The sequence below is a fragment of the Meleagris gallopavo genome, chromosome Z (assembly GCF_905368555.1).
Source record: "Meleagris gallopavo chromosome Z, MGAL_WU_HG_1.1, whole genome shotgun sequence".
NCBI classification, from domain to species: Eukaryota; Metazoa; Chordata; class Aves; order Galliformes; family Phasianidae; genus Meleagris; species Meleagris gallopavo.
In genome coordinates, this window is record NC_139435.1 from 9,035,151 (window position 1) to 9,062,141 (window position 26,991).

Genomic DNA, 26,991 nt, shown 5'->3' on the forward strand with positions numbered 1-26,991 from the left:
AGCGGGGGAGCAGAGGGCCCTGTCTGACTGCAGAGGTTAGACTGGTTTATTTAACTCACTGCTGCCAAGGGCTGCTGTCAATCTGTATGTGTGCAAGAGCTTCAGGTGAACCTGTTGCCGCAGTAACTGTTTCATCATTTTTCGTAATTGGTGATAATTTTGCTCTGCATTAACTTGTACTTTTCAAAAAAATAATTTACTTTTTAATTCCATGGCAGGGGGCTTACAATGTCTTCAGGCAAGGGTCTCACAGCCAGTGCACTGTTTGGAAGAACTGTGGTGTGAGATTAGCCTGCAACAGAATAAGGACTGCCAGCAGTACAGGGGATTGTTGGTACTGTTTTATTTGATGAGTTTTATGCCTCTGGTTAAGCTGTTGTTGTAGCCACAACTGGTTGCTGCAAGCTCCTCTCTGTTAGAGAAGGGAAGGTGGAAGGGGAGGCTGCACGCAGAGGACGTGCTGTCGGTCTGGAATTGCTCCAGGGAGATGAAGGTTGGAAGTGAAGCAGAAATGCCACAGGGGTTGGAGGGTGGCACTGCAGGAAAGGGAAGAGGTGATGGGCTGGGAAGGAAGGTTAGAGCCACACAGCAGAGGGAGTTTTATGCTGGGACCCAATACATGGATGCCCTAATGACTCACACAAGAGTTCATGCCACTTACACAGAGTTGGTGTTTCTGCTCTTAAAACATTGCCTGAGCTACTAGCACTGGCTTCTCCTCCTTGATGCAAGCTTCTGTGCCTTTAGTGGATAGCTAAATGTCATTTGTAATGTCTGTGGTTAGAAATTGTTCTTTTAAATGTCAAAGTGTTTCCTTTTATTCTCTGAGTGGATATTTTGATGGTTTTGTTGTGCTATTCATCATATTTAACCACTATATTATTTCATTTTGAACCTCTTCTTTGCAGTAAAAGATAGAAAGATAGCTGTGTTTTATGTCTGCCTCTTGCATGTCGATGAGCACAGTGTGCTCGTTGGGCAGCTGAGCCCCGCATCCCAATTTGACATTTTGGTATAACACAGCCTGTATGGCAGTGGACTGGTTTCCGTCAGTACCTGCTCTCAGGCTGCCTCTATGATCTTCAAGACTTAGGATGTGTCATGAGGAACTGAATAGCATGCTTCTTGGCAACAGATACAGTAAGTAAATAAAGAGCAGATCTCAGGGAGGAAGAGAGTGTAACTGAGTGCCTAGTTTATGGACTTGCAATATTTTCCTTTATGTACCAGTGGCGAGATCTCTGCTCCTGATAATCTTGTTTTTGCTTCTCTTACCTGCCCAGCTTTCAGGCTCGTATTGATGAATGTGTCAAGCAGATGTCTGATATCCTCTGTCAAGTGAAAGGGGCAGGAAATGTTGCTGCTAATGCCAGAAACACGGTTGCACAAGATGCAGATAACGTCCTGAGACCATTAATGGATTTCCTGGATGGAAAGTGAGTGCTCAGATACACATTGCACATACATTACATCAGGTTGGGAACATGGTGGGGGAAGGTGGAATAGTTCCTGAGTAGTTCCATGTTCTTGAGCTGCTCTTGAGTTGTCCAGCCTGTGAATTCTCAGGAAAGATTAATGGTTTTTCTTCCCATATCTGTCTTTTTCTCATGCCATGGATCATCTCTTCAATCTACATTCAGTGCCATATTTCACTCTCATTTCCCTTTCTCCCTCTGGCAGTTATAGCAATCAGCAAAATGCACTGCTGATCAGGTAGTGGAAAAGATGCACGCTGTAAACTCTACATGTATCAGCTGTGGCTTTCTCCTATACAGACTATACTGAAGGCAATTAGTAAACATGCTGCAATGCTTACTGGATATATCCACAGCCTGTTATCTTGGTCATGTGAAGTGGTTGCGTTCAAGCAGTAGCTAGTGTTGTTCTGACTATAAAATACACTTCTGAACTAGGCGATGTACACGAGCTTTCTGCAGATCAAGTTTGACTCAGATGAACTGTAGATCCATTGCTTTAAGTAGCTGTCCCCATTAACAAAATGTAGCATTATTCTGTTGTTCACGGACCTTCTGTTGCTATCTGCACATAATTCTTCAGCTAAGTCTCAGTCTACCAAAGAATATTTTTTCTCTTAGTATGAAGTTAAGCTTCCTGTTGCACAGCAGTTCTTTATTTTGAAAGGTGTGGCCTGATATTTTCTTATCAAATGCTGTGAGAGAAATGAAAACCTACAAGTTTAAAATAATAAGTTTATGTTGGTTTTTTAATTCATCATCTCATCTCTTTTGAGCATTTTCCATGCATGCCTTCACTGATCCTCAGAAGACACCTTCCTTTGAATCAGTGGAAGCTTAGGATGCCACAGACTTCTCATATAACCATGGCACAAGTCATAATCTAAGCCTGGAGTATTTTCTTCCCTGTTCTATAGAAGGAAAATCATTTTTGTTGCCTCCAGCATCCTACCCGCATCAATCTTGTTCCTGTTCGGTTTCACTCATTTACAAACTGGCTGTGGGTAAAATAGGAAATCTATGTTACATGCTGTAGAAGAGCTGGCTACCATCTGTGCACTGCTAGTGGCTACAGAGTTCCTCCTTTATAGCTCTCCCAGTGTGGGTACAAAATGCCATTGGAAGTGACTGTTGGGCTTCAAAAAAAATCTTATGTTTATTGGCCTTTTTGGTAGCCTGCACAATAGTAAAGGAGGAATCCACAGAGATGAAGCATTCTGCTTTATATGAAAGATAATAAACACATGGTAGGTGACTGCTGATGAATCCAATTGCAACAATATTTAGATTAGTCCTGTCATTGCTCTGAGGTGGTTTTCATTTAAGGACTTCAACTGCTATCAAAGGCAGAAACTTCTGCAGTAAGAGTATGCATAATAGTATAGGCAGTATTCATTTAGTTATTCAGTAATGATCGTAATAATGAACCCATGAAGGTATAAACCCATTTTTCTGTATTTGTATTTTTTTTCCTTTTTACTCTGCAAGCCCCATGCAGCAGGAAGTTCCTTAAGAGGAATCAGCTCGGTTGTGCCTCTTATGGATGAGAGTATTCCAAATAACAATTTAGTGATATCCTGCATAATCTCCAGGTCAATAAACAGAAATTACTAAGATCAAAGATGTCAGTAATCCCAATGGCTTTAGAACTAGAGCTCCAAGAACGAAGGCATAGTGTACTTTATGAAAAAGGAGGATTTTTTTAACTTACCTCTAGAGCAATTGTTATGAAAAACTGCTTTGGGTGGGACATTGGTTCTCCCATACACATCTCCTGTTTCCTTGCAAATCGCATTTTGAATTTACTCATTCCTTGCTTTCTCCCCGCAGCCTGACACTGTTTGCAACTGTGTGTGAAAAGACAGTGCTGAAACGGGTGCTGAAAGAGCTCTGGAGGGTAGTAATGAACACCATGGAGAAGCTGATTGTGCTGCCTCCTCTTACAGACCATACGGTAAAGCATTTTCTCCTTCCTGACTCATAGCAGAAAGTGTTGCCATTCCCCATGAAGCTCAGCTCCTTGCCTAATGAGTCATCTGTCCAGGTAAATTTGTCTGCACGGAGACTGCTCTAGGATGGAAAAACACATCTATTAAAGTAAGAGAGCAGCTCTATTTATAGTGGGTTAGCAAGATACAGAGCACACTATAGAAAAAAAAAAAAAAAACAATTCAAAATCCATGATCTAACAGGAGTCGCCAATTATATCAACTCACATTGATTAGAGATTTGCAGTCCCTTAGAGAAAGCTGTATAAGAGGGCTTATTTGGCAGTTAGCATTGGCTTCATGGCATTAGAACAATGCCTATAAACACTTTGCCTAATTATTGTCGTGCATTGGTCAGGTGTTCCTCTGCATAGATGTGGTTAATTTAGCATTGTTTTTTAATTGCATCTTCCATGGCATTTTAACATCAGTATGGGCTGGCATGGTTTCTCTTTCTCTGAAGCTGGGGAGCTGGAAGTGTGTCCAGTTTGCCTTCAGAGCAGTCTTCTATATAATTGTTCAGCTGTGTGGACATGCTGAATGAATGTGTGACATTAATGTGGGGATGTTTTTAGCAACGAAAGATTAATCTCTTTCCCAATTCTGAGAAACCACAGCAATCGATTAAATGTCAGTCATGCACACCCAGCTGCTCTGGAGATGTCACTCAATTGTAGGCAATGTAAAGTTTGAACCATAACCTCATTATCTGGAGATGATCCAAGACTTCTTTTCATCTGTTTTGGAGAGAACTTGTGGTCTGTGGCTAATTAATGCTAATTTATTTCATCCCAGTAGTGAGTAGAACAATAGTGGTTTTCACTATTCAGCAGTTGCCTAAATAATTTGAGTGGATTTCTTGGGTTGCAGCATATAGATAAATGATGCAAACCTGCAACTTGCAGTAAGGATGTTTTGCTCTGAGAGCACCCTTGCATCTGGCCTTGATGATGATGACTTTAAACAGAACCACTGAGACACGGTGCTGTCAGCCTTGCTAAGCACAAAATCAGTGTGAGGCATAAATTTGCTAAAGACTCTTTGCTCTGAGCTCAGGTTAGGAGTGATCATCTGTTTTTGTTTTCAATCCAGAAAGGAAGAAAAAAAGATTAAGAAGATGAAATTTCTTTATTTTTCTTGAACTGCTGTAAGAAGCAGTCTTTAGAGGGGACAGAGTCTCAGCAATGTAACTCATACTCCTCCCAGCCCTCAGCAGGAGAAAGCCCTGATGATACCTCTGTATGTTCAGAGGAGCCCTGGTTTGGGGCTCCTCCAAGAACGCTTCCACAGACCTTAAGTAGAGAGGATTCATGGTTGAAAGAATCCCTTTTCTGGAATATTTAATTTCTCTCTTTTCTGTAATCTTGCTAGAGATGTGATATGTTTCTGATAGTGGTCATGGAAGGCATTCTCAGGTAGAAGGTCCTCTACACACTGCAGTATGTCTAACTTTGTGTGACTCAGTCACTGCACAGTGCTTTAGAGCCTGTTATTTTCCTGTCCTATCTGTTCCATATAAATCAGTTTAGCATGGAAACGATAACCTGATCTTTTCCCTTCCACTCCGAGCTGCTTTTGAAAGATCTTCTGTAGGATGGGGCTCAGATGAGACAGCATGCAGCTACTGTGTGTGAATGATGCAGTGTGGATAGGGCACTTGGTAGCCTGGCACTGATGGACTGAGATTGCAGGTGCCTTAATAACTTTCAGATGACTGGCTTCTGCCTCTCTGGGTACTGACTGGTGGTGTGCTGTGAGATTAGTAGCAACATGATCTCCAGTAATTCATGGAGCACTTCATGCCTCACTTCTTTTAAGTAAAGATCAACATTTAATTAAACACCCTCTGTCTTGGATGAGTGGGTATGCAAACATAGCTATCTGGGAATCCTTATTTTGAAGTTCAGCACACAGCTCTTGGGAATATTAGCAGATTAGAGTTATATTTCTTTCTCTCTTCCTGCTTGGAACAAAGCAATAGTTTCACCAGTGACTGGTCAGGTCAATGAAAAGTTGCTTAATTCATACACAAATGATTCCTCCAAAGCCTGTCCTTTATTTACTTCACACGGCACATTGCGACCATTCATGCGAGGCTCTATTGCTTGCTCCTGCTGTGCTTTTCTCAACTCATCAGACTTTTCTTCACTAAATGAATACATTTCTACATTTCTGGTCCAGGATAAAAACAAATTTTCCTTAAGCTGCAGACAGGTTTTACATATGACTTCCAAACTGACTGTTCTTTAGGTTTGCCTGTGAATAGTCCAAAGCAATTCTTGGAGGAGAGTGTAGCTTTAAGAGCTTTTCTGAGACTTCCTAAGCTTGTATTAGTTTAAATCAATCCTCTCCCTTGTGCTTGCTAGGTTCAAAAGAGTCCAAGACTCTCTCGGTGGGGAGAAAAAGCTTTCTTAGCCTTCAGTAAAATGATGGTCAGTGAATTGCACATGTATTCAGACCTTTGTGCCTAGAGGAAGTTATTTCCTCTTCTTCATTTCCCCTTTTAAACCTATTCCCCCAGTGTTTGGTATGCTGTGGCACCTAAAAAAGAGTCCGATTTCTCATATGTAGTAGCAAATGTTGCCTGATGGTGAAGCTTTTTAAATGAACTTAAATGCTGCTAATAAAGGGACAGGTCTCATTGTTGCTGGATATAGAAGATACAAGATTTAAGAAAGGAATGTACAATGTCAGATAAAACTTCCTTGCACTAATGTGTCTCAGAAAATAAGCCCGAGTAATGATACATTTTCCAAAAAAGGACTGAAATTCCAAAGACAGTAGGCTTTTGTTTCCTAACTTTGTCAGCTGAGCAGTAGCAGAGCTAAAGTGTGGTAGTTGGAGTCTCTGGGAATATAAATCAGTACATTTCCTTTGGCTTCTAGCAATTAGGCTTCAATCAGCTGATGATCTCTTTCCAAATGCTTTTACTGGGGAAAAAAACACAGATCTTTAACAGGGAATTTAAAATCTTATGTTGCAGACTGTGGACCTGTTTCAGATTTGCAAAAAAGTTTAGGAAGGTAAAATTAGTGATGCGGAAGGGACCTGGAAAACTGATGCTGTCTAAGGTCTGTCCTCTTTCCAGCTGTATTTGTCAAAAACTAAGCAGAAGCAATTCATAGGAGTCTTAATTATCCCTCATCTTCTGTCCTTGACATTTGAATCAATCCTGTTGTGAGCAATTTCTCTCAAAAGTACACAATATCTGAGCGTAGTCGCCTTACTTCCCTAGAGCTGCACCTGGAATAAATGCTGTCTGTAAAGCTCTGCAATATGTTTTCCATGAATAACTAATAACTTTTTGAGCATCTTGTTTACAAGAATACCACTTGGCAGAGAAAGGAGCTGTCCAGTTTTTCATTAGGCTTTACCAGCACTGATGACAAACTGCACAGCAGTAAAATAACTTCTCCTTGCAGACACATTGACAGAGATTGGCACTGATTGATGAGGATTAGCAAAATGGGCAAGAAGCGCCACGGAGCAGTTATCTGAGCAGCTTTGTTCCTTGAAGCGTATCACATCACGGGGTATTGCTCAGTGTTACTGACCTGCCTTCTTTTGAAGCCTGCAGCAGTCAGGCTACGTGCCTGGGCTAGTTAATGTTGTTGAAATTTATATATATTTCACTATATATATATAAAGATTAAGAATCCAATGAAAACTGGAAAGACTGGATCAAGAAATGTTAACATTAGTGTATCTTGGAGCTACTTAACTTCATTTTTTCAAAGTCCGGGTTGTAAAAAAAAAAAAAAAAGCAATTGTTAATTGTTTTTCTGGTTGGTCCCCAGTCTTGAATACCTTAAGTTTTAAGACCACAAACCTTATGATCAGTCGCACTGAATAGCTGATGTGTCTGACAGCATTCAATGCTGGGTACCAAAACACTGTTTGAAGCTGTGTCCCTTGGATAATTTGGTGTGTCCCAAAGTGAAATCTCTGTTTGTGTCTCTCTGAACGCAGTTATATCCTATCTTGCTTGTTGGAAATACAGAAAAATTTGAGAGTTGTTTTTAGAATTACTGTAAGGTACTGGCATCAAGTTAAGCTCCTCATCTAATTTCAAAAGCTTTCATTTATGGATGCATTAGCTATCCTTGCCTACACTTTTTTTCCCTTAAGAGTTATGAATTTAATCAGTTACCAATTGCTTCTGTTTAGCTATAAAGTCAATAATGTTCACTCTGTATTGATTTCTATTCAAACATAAAAGGCTGATGATCAGTGAGGGCCAGGTGAGGGTTATGGTTAGAGCAATTCAATAGGGTGTCTGAATTCAGGTCACGGAATCACAGAGTTTGAACAATTTCAGAAGGTGGCAAAACTAAAGAAAAAAGCATCTCATTTAGAAATTCAGTTCTGAACTGTTGTAAAGAGAAGAGGGTGTCCAGTGTCCCTAGAGCAGGGCTCAGTTTCCCTTTATTACTACTGTCAGCCGCTCACGCTTTTCTTCTGTACAAAGATACCTGCTAATTCCACTGGCAGATATGAAGAAGCTTTTTAGCTCAGGGGAACACATCAGTGAGGCTGATCTTAAGTTTAATCCAAAGGAAAAAAAATAATAATAATAACAATGATTTTTGCAATAGAACCTAATTCCTGCTCCACAGAGCACTGAGTTAAAAGGCATCAAATGAATACTGAAGAAGTCATCAACTATGAAGGCAAACTGGTTGGCATAAACAGGGACAAAGGGCCATGTAATAATTCTGGTCTTGCATCTTGCTGAGTTTAAATTCCAGGGATATGAGATGAGCAGCATTCATGTCAGTTGAGTTTAAGTGAAGAGTGAAAGATTGTTGAGATAAGAAAGGATAGCAGAGGAGAGAGAAGAAGGACTGTAGAATGGAGAATTGCATTTATTGGAGACCTTTGGGTACACATGGTCCATAGAGAGCCAGCAGACCCCAGAGATGATGAGCTTTATATTTTCCTGAGTGCTTTCCCAAGCAGAAACACGCAGCTGTGTGGAAAGTGCTACCCAACAATATGTCTGATTGTCCCTGAAATCTTATTTCTGGCATTCAGCTGGGACAACCCCTAAGTGATACCTCTGATGACATTTATATGTATCACAGAATCACAGAATGGCCAGAGCTGGAAGGGACCTCAAGGATCATGAATCTCCAACCCCCCTCGCACAGGCAAGGCCACCAACCTCCACATTTAGTACTAGATCAGGCTGCCCAAGGCCCCATCCAACCTGGCCTTGAACACCTCCAGGGACGGGGCATCCACAACCTCTCTGAGCAGCCTGTTCCAGCACCTCACCACTCTCTCTATAAAGAACTTCCCCCTGACATCCATCTTAAATCTTCCCTCCCTCAACTTAAAACCATTTCTCCTTGTCCTGCTGTTATCTACCCTTCCAAAGAGTTGGTTCCTCTCTGTTTGTAGGCTCCCTTTAAGTACTGAAAGACTGCAATCATGTCATCCCGCAGCCTTCTTTTCTCCAGGCTGAACAAGCCCAGCTCCCTCAGCCTGTTTTCACAGGGGAGGTGCTCCAGCCTGGACACAGTACTTCAGATGGAGCCTCACAAGAGCAGAGTAGAGGGGGACAATCACCTCCCTGTCTCTGCTGGCCACCCCTCTTCTGATGGAGCCCAGGATAACACTTGCTTTCCAAGCTGTAATCACACCCTGCTAGCTCATGTTGAGGATCTGTTGACCCTCAGGTCCTTCTCTGCAGGGCTGCTCTCCTTCCAGTCTGTATAAATACCTGGGATTCCTTCGGCCCAAGAGCAAAACCTTGCACTTTGCTGTGTTGAACCTCATTAGGTTCACCCAGGCCCACCTTTCAGTCTGCTGAGGTCCCTCTGAATGACATCCCTTCCTTCCACCATGTCAACCGCAGCGCTCAGCTTGGTGTCATCAGCAAACTTGCTGAGGGTGCACTCAATTCCATCATCAGTGTCATTGATAAAGATGTTAAAGAGGTCCCAAGACAGACAACTTTTAATGTACTTTTAATAGTAGCCTCTAATAATTCATTACAAGCTGAGGAGAGCCAAAGACTGTCACTGAGAGAGCATCTCCCCTGACATACCTCAGGCTTTTCTGAGACAGATGATGAAAGTGACATTAAAGAAGGAAAGAGCCTGTAGCTCTATGGGGAAGCCCAAATCTTACTTAGCCACAGAAGGCTGAAGTGGAGAAGAAAGTTTCACAATATGATGGATACACAATTCATGGCCTGAGTTACAGTAGGCTAGGGTTTTATTCTGAATGGAGAAATAGGCAGCTGTGATTTCATTAGAAAAAGGTAGATCAATGAAAGAGATCAAAATGGAAGAAAATAAATCTCAATGAACCTCATAAAACATGTCTGGGAAGGAGGCTAGAGAATTGGTTTGATTGCTTTTGTCTTTCTCATTTCATATTGGGCTTAAGTTCCCAGGCAAAAGAGGTATTTATTATACAGCAGAGAAATGTTGTGATGGCAGAAAGGAAAAATATTTCTATTGTAACTGCAGGGAAAATATTTAAAAGCTTAATTTTATCAGTGTGTAAGTGAGTCAAAGCAAAATTTCCTGTATTTGGGATTTATCATCATTTTTTGTTTCTTCATTGGTCATGCAGTATCAGTAAGCCACAGTGGGGAAGAAGAGCCATTCCCAGCTTTTGACATATGAAGGAGATGCTGTAACATATGTTGGACTTTGTTTGCCTCATCTGGAAACTGTTCAGATCCAATTTTGCTTCTGATACCTGATACATTCTTAACCCCTTTCATCACTGATTAGGCTGCACTTCCCTAGAGAGATTGTCATCAATTGTGTACTCACTGCTTAAGATGATGTTACCCAGTGCTTATCCACATGTATGTAGATTACTTGAACTCTAGTGAAGTGTCTGGAGGTGAAGCCAGTACACTGCCTTCCCCTAAGACCTGTGCAAGCCTGTGCAATAGGGTGCATCCTATTTAAATGTGTGGCTGCTGAAGCAAGAGTAAACCAATTAGCAGAATGTCGTGCTCTGAAGTAGCTCTGGATTTGGCATCTGCAGAAATGCAAGGTCTTATACTAGATAATATAATAACAAGAAGGATTGTTGAGGTAGGCCTTGGGGTTGTTATGTAAAGTTCTGTCTGTGAACTGGTTTGACTTGCTGAAGGAAAAGTATGCAAATCTTGTGTATAATGTTTTTTTTCCTCCTTTTTTTTCCTACCTTCTTGCAATCATAGGGCACACAGTTGATTTTCAGTGCTGCTAAAGAGCTGGGACACTTGTCAAAGTTGAAGGTATTGTGTGTGGTCTGTGTTAATGTCCTTGTGTTTGAGCATGGGATTGTAGTAGTGAGTAGCATGGCTTGTGCTTCTAGTGGCTTGTGGCTGAACACACTTACAGAGAAATGCTTTCTTTTAAATGCCTTAGATGTTCATTTAAATACATCCTGCTAACATTAGCATCGTGTTTATATTAACTGCTAAATTTTATTCTGTGTTTAATAGAAAAGTAGTTTATCTCTTCGAGGGAGGGTTCAGTTTGATTTATCTATTCAAAATGGAAAAAAAAAGTAGAGATTTTGATATCTGGCTAGTTCCTCTGCGTCTCTTGTGTAAAAGGGAATCCCTTGTATGATCCTGATAATGAGCTATCAGTAGGGAAGATGCTTGCAGTAGCTATTGATGAATTATATACAAAAATAACTGTTCCTTATGGAACAGAGCCTGTGTCTGTAAATTCTGTCTGTGTGGGCTCTCTTTACAGGCAAACTGGCATTTAGCATGAAGGCTATGTTGATGTGTTTTGACACTGCATGACATGACAGTGCATGGCATGAGCATTACTAAGTGCACTCTACCTCACTGTAAGCCAATCAAGCAATAATTCAGTGGTCACAACAGGAATGGTATGAAATTAGCAATGCCTTACAAGAATCAAATTGTACTGTGCTGTGGTTTGGCTTATGCTATAAAGCAGATACGGTGCAAGAAGTAGTCTAAATCTCAAGTCACTACTCACAAATTGTGCAGATAGGAAGATGACACAGTCTTGGAGGGTGATCAGGGAGAGCTTCCCATGGCCAAGAGCATTCTTCTGAGTGATCAGTGCAGTTCCAAATACATTCACCTCTTCCCATTATAGTTTGTCTCATGCCTTTATTACATGCCTTTATTATTAGTTTTTATTTAACTATCTGTTTCCCTTGCCCTGCAGTCACATTGTATGTGTTTGTGATTCAGGACAGTACGCAGTTCATTTAAGGTAGTGCTTATTAGAAGTCCTAGAAAGGATCTGGACACGCATGTCTCATTATACAGAATCACAGAATTACGGGGTAGGAAGGGACCTCTGGAGATCATGTAGTCCCCTTCTAAAGCAGGTGCCCTACAAATTGCACAGGTAGGCATCCTGGCAGGTTTTGAATATCTCCAAAAAAGAAGACTCCACAACCTCCCTGGACAGTCTATTCCAGTGCTCTGTAACCTCCAAAGTGAAGAAGTTAAATTGGTTAGAAGTTTGGAGAGCAGTGAGGCGCTGGCACTACTGCCCAGAGAGCTGTGGTGCTCCACCCCTGGAGGTACTCAAGGACAGGCTGGATGGGGTCTGGGGAGCCTGAGTTGGTGGGGGCAACCAGCCCACGGCAGGAGGATGGAACTGTATGGGCGTTAAGGTCTCTTCCAATCCAAACCGTCCTTTGATTGTATGCACGAGGGGCTTTTTTTTTTTCCATCTACATTTTGAGACTGTAATAAAAGAGTTAACAAACTCTTCAAGTGTGGCTCTCAAGGGGAATAGCTGTCATCTGCCACTTTTGCTGGGGACTGCTAGCTTGTCCTCCCTGGTGACGTGGTGACTTTTGAGGATTGCACCACCTCCACTGTTTCTGCTTCAAAGAAAAGAAAGCAAAAGCTCCCATGGGAGAAATGGACAGAGAGGAGCTTTGTACCCAGGCTGGGAGAGTAGGAACTGGAATGCAGCCTCCAAATGCAACCCCCTCTTCCTGTGAGTATCCCTTTGTCCTTTCAAAAACAGCAGGGTGAGTACGCAACATGCAGAGAAGAAGCCCTGCCTGCTCTCTTAATGCACTTCTGTTTTCAAAGGACAAGCTGGATTCTCCCTGTTACTCCCCCCCAGGTCACCAGGACAAGTTTTTGCAGACAGCTATGAGTTCCTGTGCCTCTGTGTTCTCAGACATAGTCACTGACATTCACTGTTAGCTTTTACTTCCTCCCAGTCTCCTCTTTACTGGAATTTTTTAAGATACACAGAGTGCCTTTTGTCAGGAATGAGCTGGAATTCTTTTCTGTTTCATTTGCACTGATCAGACCAAGGCCAGCCCTCAGCAGTAGCCTGTCTTTGGCTAGAGTTACTATAAAGCTTAACTTTGCTAACTCTGAACTCCATTTTTAGAAATGCACATACTCGTGGAAATCAGGCAAGCCTTGGTTGGTTTTTGAGCCTTTACTTACATATCCATATATAGAATTAGAGCACAGGTGCGTGAGATTTTATTTGTGGCATCAGGGCTGTATGCAGACATGAAAGTGCCATACCACTTGAATTCTGAGAACCTTTTGTTCAGACAGATGGTGTGAGCTGACATTGTGTCCAAAAATTTCCTGAGGAGTGAAGGAGTTAAGAAAATGTAAATTGTTTGGGTCTGTATAACCATGGATTTTCTGTTTTTACAGGCATGTACAAGCTAGCAGAGAAGGCATGAATAAATAGCTACTCGAAGTCCTTCTCTTGTGTATTTTGCCATTTCACTAAAAGCCTGAGAAAATTATAACACGGATTTTAAGCCTTTAGTTGTCTTAAATAGAACAGTAGGAAAAGTTCCCCAGTGAATCAGATTAGTCAGCTGAAAGCTGAGACTGGCAGACCTGATGTGCACAGATTCCTGTCCGGATGACAAATCAATTTCCCATTGTATTTTCAAATGCTTGGAAAACCAACCGTAAAACTGGCACCTTGGAGCCAGATACCTGCCTCCCAATTGTTATCTAGCTCTTCTGCTCAGTTTGCTTTGGTGCAAGCTGGCTGCTCCTGCTGCCTGCCCCACAGAGCCAGAAGCCAGAGCAGGAAGCGGGGCAGCCTCTTCCACTTCGCAAAGTCAAGCTCTGACTGCGGAGGTTTTTCTAAGAACAGCTGTGCACAGTAACCAGTGAATATGAGAGACCAGGAAAAGATTTTGATGACTTCCACTTATAGTTACGCAGTGATTTGATGTAAATATTTGTGGCCTGCTCCACACTCTCAAACTGGAAAGCGCAGAGCAGCTCTGCAGAATACTTGATAGGAGCAGTGTAGGACGAGCAGAGGGCAGGCACACAGAGGGATGACAGTCATGGACTCCTCTGTGTGCAGCTGTGAGCATTACCAGCCCCATCACTTGGATGTTTTTACATAATGTGTTGAAGTAAATGACAGCGGGAAACTCTTAGAAAGCGCTGGTGTGTTGCTGTGCAGCGGCAGCACAGACACAGTCCAGGTGACCTCTCTGAGTGGTAAAGGAGCTTGTTAGATGTTGAAGAGAAAAATGCCAGCCACCTGGTTTCTGTTTCAGACTTGGGTTATCTGGTGGGCAAACCCAGAAGCTCAATTCAACAGAATTGAAAATCACACTGCCCTTTGGGCACCTCAATAAACTAGGACTCTGGAGAAGTGGCCTTGGGCTCTGCCTGATAGTGCACTTAATCAAACAGTCAGGCAGATAAATGTTTTACCCTCTGTGTACTGAAGTGTGAAGCAACATCATCTTCAACTGAGTTACTTGAGAAGAGAGATGTGAGTGATGGCTCCCCAGAAGATAGTTTGTTTTAACAGAAGATTCATTGCAGCTTGTGGAACATGGTGCCGCTACACTAGCTCTACAGAACAGAAGCAGCTTGAGAATGGAAGGAGGTGTGTTGAGGCATTTCTACTATCAGGAAAGTACAGTACAAGCTTGTCTGAGGTACTGCTGACTTGAGCAGCATCTTCTGTAGAGTCTAATGCAGCACTGTGCAAAGGTAATCGGTCAGTGCCTAAGAGCAGTGTTATGCTCAGACTCCATCAAGCTGCAGAACATGGTTCATGATGACTTGGGAACACCACCATGTGACATGAGGAACTGCTAGGCTGCAGGATGGCCAGCAAGCTTGTCAGTGTGAAACACATGCATCATGCTACACACTGGGCATGCTGGGCTCACAGACTGTTCAGAGGATGTGTCTCCTGGAAAATGTCTCTTCTCAGAACTGTGCTGCATTTAATGCAGGGATGAGCAGCCATTGTGTGATTTGCCTGCATATTTTTCACAAAAGCTTCAGCACCCAGGCTGCAGCCAGCTGACCTGATCCTCTAGAAGGTCAGACAGTTAGAGTCTAGGTTTGTGCAAAGCTTTCCTTCCTAAAATGTGCAGGGTTTCCCTGACACTTTGACTAAACACCAGAGAAAATGAGCTTAGTGAAATGCCAAAATATGACAGTCAGGTAAGAGACTAAGAGGAATGTGCTCCAACTGCAGCAAAGGACATCCCTTCCCAAAGGGATTTGTCTCTGCTATTAGTCATGGTGGGTTTCATTAATGAGAACAACTTCATCTATTAGTAGAGGTGCTTTCTAGAACGCATTGCTAGTTTGTTTTTATTCCTGTACAAGAGTGATATGAGCACCTATCAACATCTAAAAACTTCTCCCTGGATCTGGTTCCCAGAATTACTTGCTTTGGGTAGCGTTTTAAGGTCTTTGTTGTGGATGTTCTGAAATGATTGGTAACAAGAAGACTCCTGTTTGTTTTCTTCTTTAGAGACAAACTGATTGTTAAATCATTACTTATGTTTATCCAGGTTCTTTCCTTATTTTCTCTGCCTACAAGAGAAGAATTGTGCTTATTTTCAAGTAAAGCTGTAATAAAAGATTCTGAAACACTCCATTAAGTATTCCTTAAATGGCTGAGCTAATATGTGGCTATGTAGCCACAGCATGAATCCAGAGAGAGAGATGAGATTGGGGTCTCTTCTTGTAGCATCTGATGACATATTAATATCAAATACAATGATTGTTTGCAGGATCATATGGTGAGAGAAGAAACCAGGAGCCTCACTCCCAAGCAATGTGCTGTTTTGGATCTTGCACTGGATACTATCAAAGTAAGTTATTTCCATTTCTGTCTTTGTCATTCCCTTGCTTCATCTGCACTCCCATTTGGGAGGGTAGTGCCTGTTCCAGTTAGGAGATGGCAGGAATCTGTTGCTGTTGTTCCAGCCATTAAGCCATGAGTGCTACTGCCATGTTTGGGTAAGCCCAAATAGAGTCATGTGATGGATACACGCTGGGAGAGAGGGTGTATTTAAATTTAAGTGTTTTGGAATAGGAAAGCCATGAGCAGCTGCTATCAGCTGGTCTAGCAATAGCTGGGCTCCCAGTACAGAAGTGTTTTGTGAATTTTTCAGCTCTTTCTAATCCATAGTGCATAAATACTTGTTGCCTTTTACAATTCTTCCTCACTATTTTTCCCTTATTTATTTATTTTTACTTCTAGCAATATTTCCATGCTGGTGGGAATGGACTGAAGAAAACCTTCTTGGAGAAGAGTCCCGACCTGCAGTCACTTCGATACGCTCTTTCTCTCTATACTCAGACCACAGACACTCTCATCAAAACTTTTGTCCAGACACAGACAGCTCAGGGTAAGACATTTATGCTGTTGGCAAAGTTGAATGGAGTGATCTGCCCTGTTCGTAATTGCTCAGTCTTGTATTGCCAGTTTGTAGAGTGCTTTTGGCAGTAACTTTTCTGGAAATGTGACAGTTCAGAGCTTTTGAAATGTGGAAGGAGGGAAAATGAGTTATTTCCTGCACAACATTTACATTTTGAGAGAACAGAGGATATGTGAAACATACGTCCTGAAGGGGTTTGTGGTCTATTTTCTGCAGTTCTCATATAGCAGTCACGTTTCTTGAATTCATGTGGGTGGGTAATTTGGGGAAGTGAAACGCGAAGATACTGTACTGAGACTCACAGTGGTGTGAGAGACCATTCCAGCAAGACATCACCACAGAAGCTACTGGGTGCGTGTGTCACAGGCCAGATGCCAGCAGCCCATGTCGTTCTGACTAATGCTGATTGACAGAAGGTGTTGTATCACGGAGTACCATGCTGCTGTGCAAAGAGAAGAGTCCCTTTAGGAGTAACAACAGCACTGTCTGCAGCCACTACAGGATACGTGTTAGCTAGATGATGACGAGTCACCACAAGTGCTAGTAGGCTGCTGGAATGGGTCACTGGAGTTCTCTGGTTGCTCTCTGTGAATGCAGAGCAGCGCTGCTACTTCACTGATTCAGAAGTGGTACATAGCTAATTGCCTCCATCTTTCATTGCTTTCAAAGAAGCATCTTCAGATTGTTGAGTAGAATAATTTAATCCATAGTCATGCACCTTCACTAGTTGACTGTGAGTCTTCAGACTCAGAAATAGAGGACAGATGCTATTACAGGTTAGGTCAAAACTGAAACTGATGTTCTCCTTTTTCAGGCTTCTTAGAAGCGGTGAAATTGGACTATTATATCTCAGCAGCAATAATCATAATGCTCCACAGGAGATGTATTTTGCCATATTTTTGCCTGGCCTAGTGTGTACTTTAACTCTTTCTAGCCTAAAAGAACTGGTCACCCCACAGACCGTACCAACACTGCCAGCAAATCATCACACTAAGTCAAGACAGAATGACTATCTACCTGACACACACTTCTCTGGTGTGTAAATTAAACTGCCTGGTACTGGCATTCTTCTGTGCATTTTTTAAGCAAGAAAAAAAAAAAAAAAGGTTTACTTTAAAGTGAAAAGTAGTTGAGTATTGGTTTTGGATGCTTGGATGTGTAGAGCCAGCAGTTGGACTCAGTGATCCTTAGGAGTCAGGGTCCCTTCCAACTCAGGGTATTCTATGATTCTAAATCATCCTTCCCTTTAGCAACACAAATATGATTAAGTTGAAGTATTCTTTATTAAGCGTCAGAAGTTAACTCAAATGTAAGTAGTCAGTACCTACATTGGAGAGGAAGGTCCTGTACGTGCATCCTAGCAGAGCAAGGATGACATCCAGTGGCCAGGCAGGTCAAACACTGCTGCATCACCGCGGGATTTGGGGAACTGCTTGCTCCCAGTAGAGTTACACAAAACATTTTTTAACTAGGAACTTATGTGCCCAGTACATTTTCAGTTGTTGCTCGTCGATGGCAAGCACTTCCCATTATATATCTGAACCAAGAAGATGTTGAAGCTGGAAAGTGGAAACTTTATATGACGAAGAAATTTAATTCAGTGAATGATTTGACTATAAAATTCCAGTAAGGGTAATTGTAGAGCAGATACACAAAGGGAATTTGAAATAATCTAAGAGCAGTGGGAATGTAGAGTTTCCACCAAAGAATGTGTGAAAGCTTAGAAAGAATTTAGCTCTGGTTTTGGTGTACAAAATGCATGTGTTACGAGGTCACACGTTCTCTCACATAGCTGACTGGTGACATTTGTTTGTGGCTTGTCTGAATCACTTTGGGAGGCAGCTATTGGGTGTGGTGAACCTCTGAGCTGGTCCAAATCAGCATCATGTATATTAACAGGCTTGGGAGTGTGAGGCTCTGTTTAGAGAACAGAAGACTGGAGATATACAATTGGTGTATGTGGTATCAGTGATGATTCTGAGAAAGGCGTGACTTTCTCCAGGGACTGAGGTTAGAGCAGGATGTTATTTGTACATGCTTCTGGGTGACCACAGTAAGTAGAATAGTTTGGAGATCACGTATGCATCAGAGAGACAGAAGGACAGCACTGGTATTTACAGCTGATATCTGCCTTATGGATCTGTCTCTGGCTGATGTTTTCCCTTAAGCCAAGCATCTCACAAGCCTAAGGGTAGAAACGGCTGCATGCAAAGCTACTTAAATGCTTTGCTTCTATTTAAATACTTCACTGCTCAGTAGTTATACCTAGCAGTTTGTGAGTTACTTTTTGTGCTCCTTTTCTTACTGTGCCACAGTCTGTGGCACAATGCTTTGTTCTGCAGAGATGGATCAGAGCTTGTGGTTCAGTTTTGCCAGAACAAATTCTATTTTTTTTTACCCGGACAATCCCTTACTTGCAGACGGGCTTGCTCCTCAAAGCCTGTGTTGGTACAGAAGATCTAAGAGAATGTTTTGTTTGTTAAGAGCTAGAATGTTTGTCTTGCATTTGTTTAAGTGAAGCCACTAATTGGATTGTAATTCACACTCTTCTCTCTTTATCCTGCTTGCTTCTTGCCTTTTGAATTCATGTCTCAGTGCATGATGGGAAAGGTATTAGGTTTACGGCTAATGAGGACGTTCTTCCTGATAAGGGTATGTTTCAGACTAATGTTGTTACCATTAGCCAACTGCCTTGCTTTTAAAGCCATCTTGCTCAGAACCTTTTCCAGAGACCCATTGCTCGTAGTTCTCTGTAGAAATGAACTGTCACAGAATGCTTGCATCCATCCCACAGAGCCACGGGTTGCGCGGTGTAGAAGTTTGTACCTTGCTTGAGAACCTGTCCCAAAGCCTTGTTTATGGGATGTGAAATCTGTCTTTAAAATGGACTGCATTTTGAAAGATGATGCGAATGTGTTTCTCTACCCTTTATCATGGCTGTGTGTTGCTATTTCAAGTCTTGGACTTGCATGCTTGTGGTCTACAGGGATGGTAATACATGGTCATGTCTGATATTCACTCAAAACTGTGGCCAAGCTTGAAACATGTGGCTTGAAGGGGGTAGATAAAGACTGCATCCTCAGGAGAACACTAAATTAAGTCTTTTTGTTTTTCATCTCCCAGTTTATTTTCTGCTGTCCAAAGTCACATTGCACGAGCTCAGTTCTGCAGTTTCACCTTCCACTATCACAACATCAATGACTTAAGATTTAAATCTACTTGCCACTAAGCGTGCAAGCACGTATATCTACACAACTGTATGAGAGCAGAATATTTACACTGTCTGCCTATGGATATTTCTTAAGCAGTATTTGGTCTCTGTGAACTTATCAGTTAATAGAAGCGGGATTTTATTATGAAAAGATGGGAGTGAAGGCAGAAAAAAGCACAAAGCAATCTAAATTTTGTTTCCCTCAAGGATAAAGGGCTGATTCTGTTGCGATTCTTCAGAAGCATCAGCATCTCATTCATAACCCACCAATGACTCTAAAGATCAGTATAATGAAGACCTGTGTGTTTGGCAGGTTTATCAGATTATTCAGCCTGGTAAAGTCATTATATAATTTTGGTAATCTTGTCTGTTCCCATAGAAAGCACTGACTGTGATAGGCACAGTCGGGTGGGTCAGATGAGTGATTGGGCCCAGCATTTTCAAAGCTCTACGCTTACATACAGAAACACATCCCCTCCTGGGCAGGGGTAAAACACTGTGCTCAGGATGAAGTACAGATGTTACAGCCTAAGGGCTGTCTGTTGTACTCAGGTCAGGAGTGAGAATCTACCCCTGAGAGAATAACCTGAGGTTGTGTTATGTTTGTGCGTGCAGATAGTTTCTCTTGAACATGAACGTGACTTTCACTGCCGGCAGTTCTGTGCCAAGTAATTCTCTTCAGGGAAGTGCACAGATGAGCTCTCAACCTCCTGTTCTTGAAAGGAGCGCTTTTGCTGCCTGCAGACTGTTTTTGTAGACGTCGACATGTTAGATCCATCTAATCAAAATGTTTGTTTAATGACATTTTAATGACATCCTTCAAGATCCTTGTCTCGAATTTCAATCGACACACCTTTTTTTTCCCCCTCCATTTTGTAATGCATCTTAGTCTCAAAATTAACAAACTAACAGTGCTCTTCTTAGGCATCCAATTACCCCATAGGTATCCCTCTTACAACTGCATTGCTAACTGTCAAACTCATCAGACACTTATTAGAGAGACAAGAAGATCAATCTCCCTATCTGATCAAAAACTTAATTTTCTTTCTGCAAAGCAGTCTTTTTCTGTAATTTGCATGACATCTCAGTTTCCCTACCAGATAAATGTTGTTTCCCCGTATTCCTTGATTATTATAATTAAAAGTGAATATGTTGAAAACATCGTAATATAAGAATTGCAAGGTTCATGTGATGTTCCCCTGCAGTTGGAACATGTTATGTTTTCCTCCATGAAAATACCTCTTGTTTTCTGCCTGCCTGATGGATGTAGGGAAATGAGTGTGCAAGCTGAATGCTTCTTTCTCATCCTCTTTGGTGTACAGCACTTAAGAGATTCTCATTACCCTCTGAAGAGAAGCAGGTGTGGGCAGTCAGGGTAACAGCATTTATCTGCTTTACTGCATGGAAACCTTGGAGGGTGAGACTGCATTATGGCTCAGTGCTAATCGCTAACATCTTTGTCTTTTTTTTCCCCTAAACTTGCCTTACATGTTCTGTTGTGCTTTTTTTTGTTTTTTTTTACTTGTTTTTTTAATCCTCGTCCTTAATTCTGTTGGGAATGCTGCTGCCCACCACTGGAATGCCTTGCATGTGTATACAACAGCTTGTCGGGAACTTCTGAAAAATATTCTTGTTCTCTGAGAGGGCTCATTGTCACATTTTAGATGGCTTAGTTTATTTTAGAATTCTTTATAGGGTGTGATTCTTATGGTGGAGTGCAAAGAAAGTTAGTGTTTAAGCTTGTTGGGCATGCAAGCCTGTTAGTTTGCATTGACATTTTATTATCAATGCTGACTGAAAAAACAGGCTATGGAGGATGTGAGAATACTATTGTCTGCTGGGGCAAAGATGGGTACCAATAAACAATAATCTGTGTGTGCACGGCGCATGCGTGCCAATTTTCTTCCAACAGCCTCTGGTGTGGATGACCCTGTGGGTGAAGTGTCTGTACAGATCGACCTGTATACCCATCCAGGAACTGGAGAACACAAGGTCACAGTGAAAGGTAGGGACAGATAAGCTTTACTGCGTGGGCTCTGTCTGTGTCAAGACAAACTTGCAGTTAGAAGTCATCGTATTTCTGTGCAAACTCATGTGATGTGGATGTTTTTCTCTTTCACATCACAGACATGCAAGGACACATTAATTGATCTTGTCCAGTCTAGTGACAGCAAGTGACGTGACAGTGTAGAGTCCTGTTGTTTATTGGCAACAATATATGAAATAAACAAATCAGATGTTGGCTCTCGCAGGCCCCACAGTTTAGCATGTGCTGCAGAGAACAGAGCAGTATGACAGAGTGATGGTGTGAAACTACTCAGTGTAAATTGAGAAACTGCAGAACCAGTAAGAGGTCAAGGCCTTTGCTCTCCTCCATCCTGACGGCCAAATTGATCCCAGAAGAGCTGCTCTGAAAATAACCAAGGCAGTGATTCATTTCAGGCTTCCTCTTCCTTCGTCTCCTTTGCAGCATATTTAACTACTTTAATTTCCTCTAAAGATATATATAAACAGATCTCCAACCCTCTCTTCTCCTGGGTAAATCTATACCACAATGCAGTTCACAGATATTTTCTATGCTCGTTTGAGAAAATGGGAATTAAAGAGCTAACAGTGGTGAGTTCTGAAACCACCCACAGCTCATATGCTTTGTTTGTCTTACCTGCAGTCTCATTTTCAACAGACTTCAACATCAGGCCCCTGCATACGCTGTTTTTTCTCATTCCACAGCTGATACAGAATTAAACACTGACCAGAGATGCATGTGTGCCTGCTTTTTGACTACTTTCTTGAACGTGCATATGGCAAGAGAAAAGTTTCAGATTCCCGAGGCAGAATTCAAACAGGACAAAAAAAAGAAAAAAGACATAGCTCATATGTTGTAGGTTGGACAAGGAATTGAAATGAGATCCAAGTGGAAAGCTAGCAATGGGAACAAATGAGTATTCTTTGTAAAGCAGATTGTGACTCTTTTCCAGTTGTGGCAGCCAACGACCTGAAGTGGCAGACGTCTGGCATGTTCCGTCCGTTTGTTGAAGTTACCATGATTGGGCCTCATCAGAGTGACAAGAAGAGGAAGTTCACAACGAAGTCAAAGAGCAACAACTGGGCTCCCAAATACAATGAAACCTTTCACTTGTAAGTGTGAAAAATGGCCTGAGGATCTGTCCTGGCATGGTTAGATGCAGTGGACAGATTGTGGTTTTTTTTTTCCAGCATCCACAAACAGCCTGCGCAGGGCTCGGAGCAGTACTTGAACCAGCAGCTTGGCCCAGTGTCAGGTGTCTTGGCAGGAAAGGCTAGATGATGGGAGATTTTGCTGTGGGTGGGATGCTGGTAATCATTCTTCACCAGCAGTGTCCTTTGGCTACCTTTGGAAACGTGTTACGTGTCCTGTTCACGTATTTTACTGTGCTCCATCATTTTAATGAACTTTGTGTGTTTTGTTGTTAAGAGTTGAGGCTAAAAGTTCATGTATGGATGTGGTTTTATTTCCTAATGAGTTTTTATCTCAACTTGACTAATGGGGCGTGCTCTGTGAACTTGTGTATCCTTGTTTCCAAGGTTATAGTCCTTGGATCTGTTAGCAGCTGCAGCTTTCTCAGCATGGAGCATTGATCTCTTCTTACTTGGCTTTCATTATTACAAAGTCATCTCCCTTCCTGGAAGGCTCAACCAGAGGAGCTACAGACTGGTCTTCACCCAGCTGTGCAGTAAGATAAGTCTGGGTGGCTCTGCGTGAGCAGGGGCTGGACCAGCTGATCTCCAGAGGTCCCTTCCATCCTAAACCATTCTAGGATTCTGTGAATGAAATAAGTGATGACCAGCAAAAGACTGTAAACTTCCCAGGGGAAATGGACAGACTGTATGATTTTATTCGATATGGAGAAAGGCAGACTTGCTCTAAGTGAAGAAATTTTTGTGCCTTTTTTCTTTTTTTTTTAGCTTTAGAAGCATCAGAAAGGTTTGGAATGTATGTTTATTAGCTGATGCTTTAATGGAAGGTTCTGCATCATTAACAAAGACTTCATCTAATTAAAATATTAATTACTGGAATGAAACAACCCTTAGCAGGAACAGAAATGTTTACAGTTGTCTTAGTTGAAAATCTATTAGCGTGTCTTTTATGTTCTCCATTCTTTTCATTTTGCAATTTCACACACACACACACGCAAAGGCAACTTGAAAAGAGTTGTTTCTTTTTTTCTTTTCAAATAGCCACGTTGCCTTTATCAACCATGAAACAGCAGTAAGATGCATACACCATATGCTGTACTCCTGCCTCTCTAAACAGGAAAAAAAGTTTTTTATAATAAACAGTGGTGAATGGTGGCAGTGGAACAGTTTGGCCAGAGAGGTGGTGGATGCCCCATCCCTGGAGGCACCGAAGGTCAGGCTGGAGGGGCACCTGATGGAGCTGTGGTGTCTCTGTTCTCTGATTTGGGCCAGATGAGCTTTAAGGGTCCCTCCCAACTCCAGTGATTCTATGATTCTGTAGAAAGAAGTTTTTTATGGCACATCTGGCACTTCACCCAGCCTCTGACATGTTTTTAAAATGTCTTTTTTAGGAGGAATTGATATGTTCTGATAAGTAATCTCGTTTGTTTTCCAGCATACTGGGGAACGAGGACGGCCCCGATGCCTATGAGCTCCAAGTCTGTGTGAAGGACTACTGCTTTGCTCGGGAGGATCGGGTGCTGGGCATAGCAGTGATGCAGCTCAGAGACATAGCAGACAAAGGAAGCTGTGCCTGCTGGTGTCCTCTTGGACGCAGGATTCAGATGGATGAGACTGGACTTACAGTCCTGAGGATTCTTTCCCAAAGAACCAATGATGAAGTTGCAAAAGAATTTGTGAAGTTAAAATCTGAGTCCCGTTCCACTGAGGAAGGCACCTGAGCTGAGCTGTGTGATCTTTCCTTTTTTTCTTCTGCCTTGTGCCAATATGTGCAAGTGTTCAACAGTTCTCTTTTATTAATTACAAAAGGTTTTTTTCATGTTATCTTTGTCAGCTCCAATAGCGCACGTGTGCTGTAGAGGAAACAAATCCATCAATCTGATGTGAATTATTTATTTTTTAGTAGCTGGGTAAGACACTGTAGAGAACAAGGCAATCTCTTCCTATTTAAGATGCAAATTCTGCTTTGTGTATATAAATTATTTTATATTGCAGGCTGGGTATGCTGGGTTTTGTTGATATGCAGCACTGTGATTTTATCCTCTGAAACTGGCAGACATTGAAAAGGTTCTACATAATCACACTACAAAACAAACTAACTATGGAAATTGGGAGAAGAGTGATTTGGGGGTTTGGCAAAACGCAGTTATCTCACTGAATTCATGTACTATGGAGGTGCCAAAGGGTGTTCCTGCACAGAGTGCACTAGTATTTCAGTGTGTTATGCAGACACCTCAATGTCTGCTTAAAAAAAGAAGTTGCAAATTGCTATGGAGATGTACCCCAAATGAATGTGCAGCTAAGGTTGTGCTGTTGTGAGCATGAACATGACCAGTGGAACAAGTGCAGAGGGCCTAAGATCTCATAGCCAAAAACTGCAAAGGCAGCACACAGGGAGCAGGCTGCAGCTGCCCTGCCATTGTAACTAGATGCCATGTTGTAGAGAATATGAAATCCCTGCGTGCTGCTGGGAATCCTGCATCACCTTGTGGGTGCTGTAAGCTGCTGAGCTCCACGAGTCACACTTTGACTGCCATGACCAACCCTGTAAGGAAGGGAACATTACAGCCATGGCAAATAATACAGCTACTACTTACTTTTTCCATTTCAATATTCTTTTTTTTAGGAGGTTGCCCTGGTTTTGTTTGGTTGTGGGTTTTTTTGTTTGTTTTGTTTTGTTTTATTTCTTTTTTATAATTAAATACTTGCAAGTTTTCTGTAGCATTTTGTTAACCCTGGAGGCCAATCCTCCTTATAAACCCAGAATAATGGCTTGGAAGAGAACTACACGTCTCCCCTCTGCATGCACTCACTCTTTTAAGTGCAGGTAGAGGGGCAGCAGGTCCATTTGGTTCTGATCTTGAAGCTGCTGCTGGCCGTGCCGTGGTTGATCCATGTTGATCATCATTAATCTGTGATTTAATAATACGGTAGAAAATATTTTTGCACTATCTTGAAAAACCATACTAGTTTTGTTTTCTTGCAAAATAAAACAGTGTCCTGAGCAAAATGATTTTGGGGATGTCAGAATTTGAAATTTTTGTGAACAGGAAGCTCTGGAGTAATGATTGTAACGAGGTATGGTTTTTTTTGATTTTTTCTTCACTAAGGGGATATTTGCTATTTCCAGCTGCCCTTGTACTGTGGAGGTGCAGCTGGAACAAGCCAGTCCTTGTCCATAAAGTACTGTAATACTGTCAATAAACTCAAGGACTGGCTATTGAATGACTTTTTTTTTTTTGTATTTTCTTTTCTATATTGTCTGACACTTGTACAGCTGTATGATATGACTACTGGGCTTGCTTGTAGAGTTGAGACTGCACATCTGCTTCGTTCGTGTCTGTGGTGTACTACAGTAGTGCTCTCCTAAACTTCACGCTAATTGTCACAACTCTGAATTGTTGTACGTGCCATTGTTACGAGAACTCTTAGTACAGTCTTTAATAAACTCTTTTAGCAGCATCTGGAGTTGTCTGTTGAAGTATAACTGTGATTGGACTTGCCAAATCATGTAGGTTAGAATCGCTACTGCAATTTTGCAAATTACTCTCATGTAGTAAGTAGGCTTTTCCTTAGTACTGTAGATGCCCAGCACAGTGTGTGAGTCAGGTAATTCCCTCTTACTCTGTGGTAGAGTACCTCTGTCTTTGATGTCTTTTCCCAGAGTTCTTGGCTTCTGATAGAGCACTGAGACAGAAAAACATAGAGAATAACGTACTTCCTTTTGTTTGCCTATCTTGCCTTTAAGTTTTCTTTGTATTCAGGTATTGCCTCCTGGTGGTGCTAAATGGAAGCCGCGGGCAGGCAGTAGGGTACCTTACCAACAACACGCGAAGAAGAGTAATTGTATGCCAAAATGGATTGAAAGCTTTCAGTCTGATGAGCATTAATGCTATGTAGATGATGTTGATGAGATGAAAGAATAAACCTTCTTGTTGTCAAGTAAATTACACCCTCTCCTCCTTTTTTGGGGATGCTGCCAATTTCAAGCAGAAAAGCTTAAATAACTCAGAAGTTTGTATTTCATAATGATGCAGGCCTCAGTTTTTGTGTTCTGGGATGCAACTTTTTCCTTATGTGACATGCTTGGCAATGTGACTGCAAGTAATTCAGCTACCTAACGGCCAAGCTTGCTGCTGTGTTTCTGTTCTAGCTTCATTATGGAAGAAGTTGAGTTTGATGGCATGTCACCTAAAATGTTGTTTGAAGCACAAATTCCATGCCCCACTTCAGTGCAGTGAGGTGGACACGAGTTTTTGACTCACTGGTATGTTCAATGCTCATTGCTTCAGCAAGCACTGCAGTAGCGAGAAATCCATAAAGAGCTTTTCAAAGGAAAATTGCAATCTGTATCCATGGGGAAGAGGCCTGGAGAGGGAGGAGCTTTGGCTGTTAGCAAAGCTGGTAATCCCAGACTCTGTATATTGCTTGTCCGCCAGCTTGGTGCTTGTCCTGCAAACCAAATTTGTAAACTTTTAGATCACAC

At 41.9% G+C, this 26,991-nt stretch overlaps 1 protein-coding gene across 7 annotated transcripts in view; it reads left to right on the top strand.

The window, feature by feature from the left end:
- Nucleotides 1-26,452, top strand: part of LOC104914788 (protein unc-13 homolog B) — a 205,114-nt gene extending 178,662 nt beyond the window's left edge. For 4 of the 7 annotated variants that reach the window (XM_085214534.1, XM_085214535.1, XM_085214533.1 and 1 more), the window contains 9 exons: nt 1,284-1,436; nt 3,306-3,429; nt 10,653-10,709; nt 15,467-15,547; nt 15,940-16,087; nt 18,713-18,769; nt 21,241-21,333; nt 22,307-22,466; nt 23,941-26,452. In XM_085214534.1, coding sequence (XP_085070660.1) covers nt 1,284-1,436; nt 3,306-3,429; nt 10,653-10,709; nt 15,467-15,547; nt 15,940-16,087; nt 18,713-18,769; nt 21,241-21,333; nt 22,307-22,466; nt 23,941-24,226 — 1,159 coding nt within the window. In that variant the 3' untranslated portion in view covers nt 24,227-26,452. The remainder of the gene's footprint in view (nt 1-1,283; nt 1,437-3,305; nt 3,430-10,652; nt 10,710-15,466; nt 15,548-15,939; nt 16,088-18,712; nt 18,770-21,240; nt 21,334-22,306; nt 22,467-23,940) is intronic. The other 3 variants (XM_085214536.1, XM_085214539.1, XM_085214537.1) reach the window with 2 other exon arrangements.
- The last annotated feature ends 539 nt before the right edge of the window (nt 26,453-26,991 follow it).